This window comes from Myotis lucifugus, unplaced genomic scaffold (genome assembly GCF_000147115.1).
Source record: "Myotis lucifugus unplaced genomic scaffold, Myoluc2.0 scaffold_455, whole genome shotgun sequence".
Lineage (NCBI taxonomy): Eukaryota > Metazoa > Chordata > Mammalia > Chiroptera > Vespertilionidae > Myotis > Myotis lucifugus.
In genome coordinates this window covers 451,753-457,578 of record NW_005871503.1, presented here as the reverse complement: position 1 = coordinate 457,578, position 5,826 = coordinate 451,753, and the positions used below count along the sequence as shown (strand labels likewise).

At 41.9% G+C, this 5,826-nt stretch overlaps 1 protein-coding gene across 3 annotated transcripts in view; it reads left to right on the top strand.

Moving 5' to 3' along the window:
• The window catches only part of FAM13C (family with sequence similarity 13 member C), a 129,231-nt gene that overhangs the window by 89,791 nt on the left and 33,614 nt on the right, over positions 1–5,826 (top strand). For all 3 annotated transcript variants that reach the window (XM_006103034.3, XM_023744371.1, XM_006103033.3), the window contains one exon: positions 366–450. In XM_006103034.3, coding sequence (XP_006103096.1) covers positions 366–450 — 85 coding nt within the window. The remainder of the gene's footprint in view (positions 1–365; positions 451–5,826) is intronic.

The window sequence follows — 5,826 nt, the reverse complement described above, 5'->3', positions numbered from 1 at the left end:
ACCCGGGAAGCAGACACCTTCTCAGATTGGTTCTCTGGCTGCAGCGTCTCTTGCTGACGAAATCACTAGTCCCATGTGTCCCTGATAACCCACGTACGTTAGGTTTTAAATGAGGCAGAAACTGAGGCTGCATGAGGACTAATGCACAGCTGATCCTGGCACAACCACCTCAGCCTGAAGCAGCTGTGCCCACGACCCTCTTCCTGGCACGCTCTGGAAAAAGCTGTTTGCAAGAGCTGCAGACCCACTGTTGTGCGTTAGCCATCTACTTAGCTAGCCCGATGTTCTGCTTTTGCTGGCAGAATTCCTTGCTGAAGCTCCAAGCCCTCGAAACTGATCTGTGCTCTGCATTTTTGACAAACCAGGAAGAAGCTGTTCAGGTGCATGGAGTCAAGGACCCAGCCCCAGCGTCCACCCAGAGTGTGCCTGCTGAAGGGGCAGATGCTGCAGGTAAGAGGCTGGGCGGGGGGAGGTCCTCATTTGTACTCTCAGGATAGTTTAGCTTTCGCTGCTTCATCCTAAACCCCTGTGGGAAAGGGTGTCTGGTGCAACATGAAAGCCGAATTGGTGCTTGAGTTACCCTCAGGGGAGCTGAGAGGGAGCAAGAGGAATTAAGATGTGCGCTGACATAGAACCTTCTCTTCAGCTGGGGGCCAAGAGTCAGACTTACATAAATGGGGGTGGGGGGTGGTGTCAGGGAAAAAGCACCCATCACAACTTCTAGACTTCATTTTCCTATGTGGTATCCTGTGGCAAACAAGTCCTTATTTTATATTGCTGGACTTAGATAATCTTGCTTGCAACTCTTGAGACTCATGACATTTTTGAGGTGTTGAGGGATGGGGAATTTCAACATTGCTGCTTCCTTTCTTCTATATTGCTCATAAGATGGTCCGTCAATACAGGGAGAGTGGAGGAGAGTGATAAACTCATTCTGATCCCACATTGTCTTGTTCTGTCTCATTTCTTTAGCATTAATTTCTGTGTTGAGAAGTCTCAACATTGGATCTTATTTGTCTGTTCCTCTAGTTTTAATCTAGGGGATGGCAGGGTGGCTAACAAGCAGGAGACAAATTAATACTCCCAGGAAGATGTAGGAGAGAAACACTAACTTATATGAGTAGAAATGAGAGCACAAATGGGTCAGGTTTGCAGACTGGTGTCTGGATCGATGGTAGAAGTAGGTGAGCTTGCTTCACAAGATGATCCCTATCTCCAGGAATTGAAGGGAGAGATTTACAAAGTGATCTATTTTAGTACCATAGCTGATAATACATTCGAGACATTACTGTTTAAAACAGACCCACGTGGTATAAGCAGGCAAAATACTCTTCTCCAGTTTTGGAATGTTTATTAGTAGCAGTGGTTAATAGCTATTGATTGGTAGCTACTATTATTACTGAAGATTTTCTATGATCCAGGCACTGGTCTGAGCATTTTATATCTATTATGTTAAATTCTTAAACTGACCCATGAAATAAAACTATTCAGTACAGTAAGGACACTGAGGCCTAGGATAATCCTGCTAGCAAGTAGTGTTTTCCCCACGGATGCAGGTGGTCAGCTGGCTGTCCTTGTTGCCTAGTGAGGCTCCCCTGCTCTGTTGGCCATTGTGTTTGGATAAGATGCAAATAAAATTGGGCTGGAGCCAGTATCAATCCAATCAGGGATTTTATTCAGATTATTAGACAATGCCCTTCTTCTTTCACCAACCCCAACAAACAGCATTCAAAACTGTAGAGAAGACTCAAGCCAAATACAGATTAACTTTTGAGTTACCTGATGATGTTTTGTATTGTACACAAGTGTCTGGGAAAGAGTGTTTAATAAGATATGGATATATGTATTTTTAATTTTTATTGTTGAGAGTATTATGGATGCTCCCTTACCCCCATTATATGTATATTTTTAATCATGAGTTTTGTGTGTGTATAGGTGTGTTATTTTTTCAAAAGTTCAAGAATACTAGTAGTTTTGCATTTTCTCATTCTAGATGGACTGGATTTTGAACAAGCTTATTAACACTCCTTGTCAAAGGGGAACACATACTGAATTTACATCAGAATTGCTCATACAAAGGACCTGTCAATATATTCCATGTTAAGTGTCAAGTTGCAGAAATGGGCAGAAGGCTCCTCACAGATGAGGCTTGTGGGTTGGATGTTGGATTTTCCAAAATGTAGGTTAATCTGAGAAATCTGAGTCCTTCTAAGAGAGTCTATGAAAAAGATTTCCCCTCTCTCCCTCCTTCCCTCTCTCCTTCTCTCCCTCTCCCCCTGTCCCCCTCCCTCTTTTCCTCCTTCCCTCTCTCCTTCCTTCCCTCTCTCCATGTGCAGTAGGCAGCAACAGCTCTTGCATGGGTTTTTCAAAGATCAGACCCATCCTGATGTTTCCCATCTTTGTTGAGCTTATGCATAAGGAGTCTCCATGAACTAAAATGACTGCATGGAAGTTGATGTGGGGAAAGTGAAGAAACTCCAGCCCCTGTATTGGACCTTGCAATACTTTGACACATTGTTTTTCTCTAATTTTAAAGTAAAACCCTTTGATATAAAATGAGTGACAGGTGTTTGGAAGAGACTTTCAAGTTATGGGGTGGTTTGGTCTTTTTTGGTTTCCAAGACACACAGGAAGGCCATACATTTGAGTGATGTCTGATTGCCATCTTAGGCCCAATCCCCCAGGGAGCGGGCCTAAGCCAGCAGGTGGTCATCCCCTGAGGGGTCCCAGGAGTGATCTTTGAAACTTTAGTTGTTTGTATGTGTATATAAATTCCCGATTGAGAGTGGATTGCATAAAATTAGCACAGACCTCTAGTAAGTCTATAAAAGATTATAGTCACTTAAAAATTTATCTAAAAGTCTAGCATCTAGCCCTGAGATTTATATGCATATGAATATTCAAGTAATAATTGTTAATATCAATAATTAGTGACAGAGACAAAATCCAAGTGATATTTACAGGAATACCTTGCTATAAATATACTATTAATTAACCATTAAACACAAACATTCATAAATATAAATTGATGTTACTTAAATAGATTTCAAACTTACTTTAGACTTAATTAGGGCATGATTTAAGTAAAGCTTAACCTTTGAAGTAGGCATCTGAAATGATGGTCTGAGCAAAGTATAGTAGTCTCTATGTCTTGAGATCAAAATATTGACTTTTAATTGGATTTATAGGTTGCAAAGGTCAGTCCCCCTTAGAAAATTATCTGAAATGCTCCCTGTTCTAGAAATCCAACTAAACACAACACTTGCAGTCAGAGCAAAGTCCTGGCAGCCCTGGGAGGCACTGGGTTCTGGATAGTGTTCCTGAACCTCCCTGCACATCATGATGACTGGGAGGCTTTTCAAACTTGGGTCCTCAGTCCTCATCTCTGGACAGGCTTGGACTCTTTACAGTTCATAAACTTACTCCCTAATATTGGGAACCACTATTCAAATGACAGTATTTTGAATTTTGAGAGAGAAGGGCAGGTTTTCTCAGGGCTTCTTTGCCTCTGCCTCACCTCAGTGTCATCCATGTCATCAACGGGAAGAGGCTTACAGACCACAGGACATATAACTTAGGGTCTGTGACCAGTCAGCTTAGTCCATTTATATCAGGAGGAGAAAGGTGTTTAGGCACCCAAGTCTGCAGGCCAGAAATTGATGGGATGGGGACCTGGATAAAGGATGGGGACAGACACAGATTTGAGGGGTGTAGAGGCCCTTAAAAGTGATAGGGAACCAGCTACAAGGCATCTTTGGAACTGTCCACAGTGTAACCAAAAGTCTTCTTTGTCCAGAACTTTTTTTTTTGCACTGAAAGTTCTACGTGCTAGGAAATTCTCAGTCCCCGGCAATCCAGGACAGCTAGCCACCCCACTTGTAGGTTGCAAATCGCATACAACATTTGGGCTCAAAATTCCTCTAACTGAATGAACAGCCTCTTACAGCTGAAGCAAATGTTTCCTCTGTGGCATTAGTAAGCATCTATTCTGATGTAAATGAAAAATGAAATGAGGATTGTCTTTTTAAGTATGCATGAGGACTGTTTGACGTTTCACATGACTAAGCAGAGTAACCCCAGTTCTGTCTGACCACAGGTGACTGATGGCACAGATTTTATAGCAAAAACTATCACAAGTTAACTGAAGACTTATTGCTAGAAATAGTTAGAAGTACCTAATTAATTTTTATTATAAAATCTTAATTTTTCAAGTGGAACTTTCCATTTGGGCAGGAACCTTGTTGCTGATGTTGATCATTAGAGAACCACTAACGTAGTCTATCAATTTAGACTCTATAATTATTCCCATAAAGGATCCTGCATGGTCCATAGGTGTCTTCCTAATGTTGAAGCTGAGGCGGAACAGAGTCAAAGAGGCCCTTCTCTTTCACATTTTAAGACACTGTCCACTTGACCAGAACTTCCCAATTACTTGGAAGTACTTATTAAACTTACAAATGTCTGAGCTCACCCTCTTAAACTAAAAAGATTAAAATATAAAGATGAGGTTTGAAGAGCTCCACTGGTGAATCTTCAGTGCAGGAAGATTCAGGAGCACTTTCTAGAACATGGTGGTCCTCTAAGGGTGCCGTGAATGTGCTCTAGCTGCAGGTGCAGTTTATAATTGGATTTCTGGAGCAGGGGAGCATCTCAGGCATCCCAATAGGTGAGGCTGATCATTCCCATAGTTTGATGTTTTATTGGGTCTGGCAGCAGCCTCAGACAGTCTTTGAAAGTCAGTAAGAGGTGGTCTCTATTACTTCAACCTCAGAAGTGCACAGAATTCCAAATATCTTTGAGAAACTTTATTCATTATGGGCGTGTCTGTGTGTGTGTGTGTCTGTGTGTGTGTGTGTGTGTGTGAGAGAGAGAGAGAGAGAGAGAGAGAGAGAGAGATTTCTAAATCTTCCTTGAGCCTTTTTATACTTTCAATATGTACTACTGATTGCTTTAACTAAAATATGGCTTGCACTGTGGAAAGTAGTCTTTCATCTTTATGTCTTAAATTGGTTTCTTTAAAAGCAGTGGTTTTCAAAACATTGACCAGCGCTGATTTCCTCCCAATATTCTTGGGGATATTTGACAATCTGTAGATATACTTTTGGTGTCACAATTGGAGGGTGAGTACTATTGGCATCTAGTGGGCAGAGGTCAGGGATGCTACTGAACATCCTACAAGGCACAGGACCCCTCACCACCCCCACTGCTCCAGCAGAGAACTATCTGGTCTAAAATGCCAATAGTTTCAAGGCTTAGAAACTACTTTAAAAGATTTTAAATGAATAACATCAGCATTAGCTAACAATTCTATGAGGTAGGTGCCATTATTATCCCCAGATGCACGATGAGCAAGTAAACTTGAAGAGTTAATGCAACTTGCTGGTCCCACAGCTGCCGAGTTGTGGGGGTTGGGAGGAAAGGCAATGAATGGGGCCTTCCTCATTCGGACTCCATAGTCCAGGGGTCCTCAAACTTTTTAAACAGGGGGCCAGTTCACTGTCCCTCAGACCGTTGGAGGGCTGGACTATAGTTTAAAAAAAAACTATGAACAAATTCCTATGCACACTGCACATATCTTATTTTGAAGTAAAAAAACAAAACGGGAACAAATACAATATTTGTATTTGCATGTGGCCCACGGGCCGTAGTTTGAGGACCCCTGCCATAGTCTAAGTCAGTGGTTCTCAACCTTGGCTGCACATTAGAATCACCTGGGAATCTTTAAAATCCTGATTTCTGGGCCTCATCCTCCAGAAATTCTGTTTCTCTGTTATGGGGCGGAGCCACAACATTAGTAACAAAGAAACAGAATTTCTGGAGGATGAG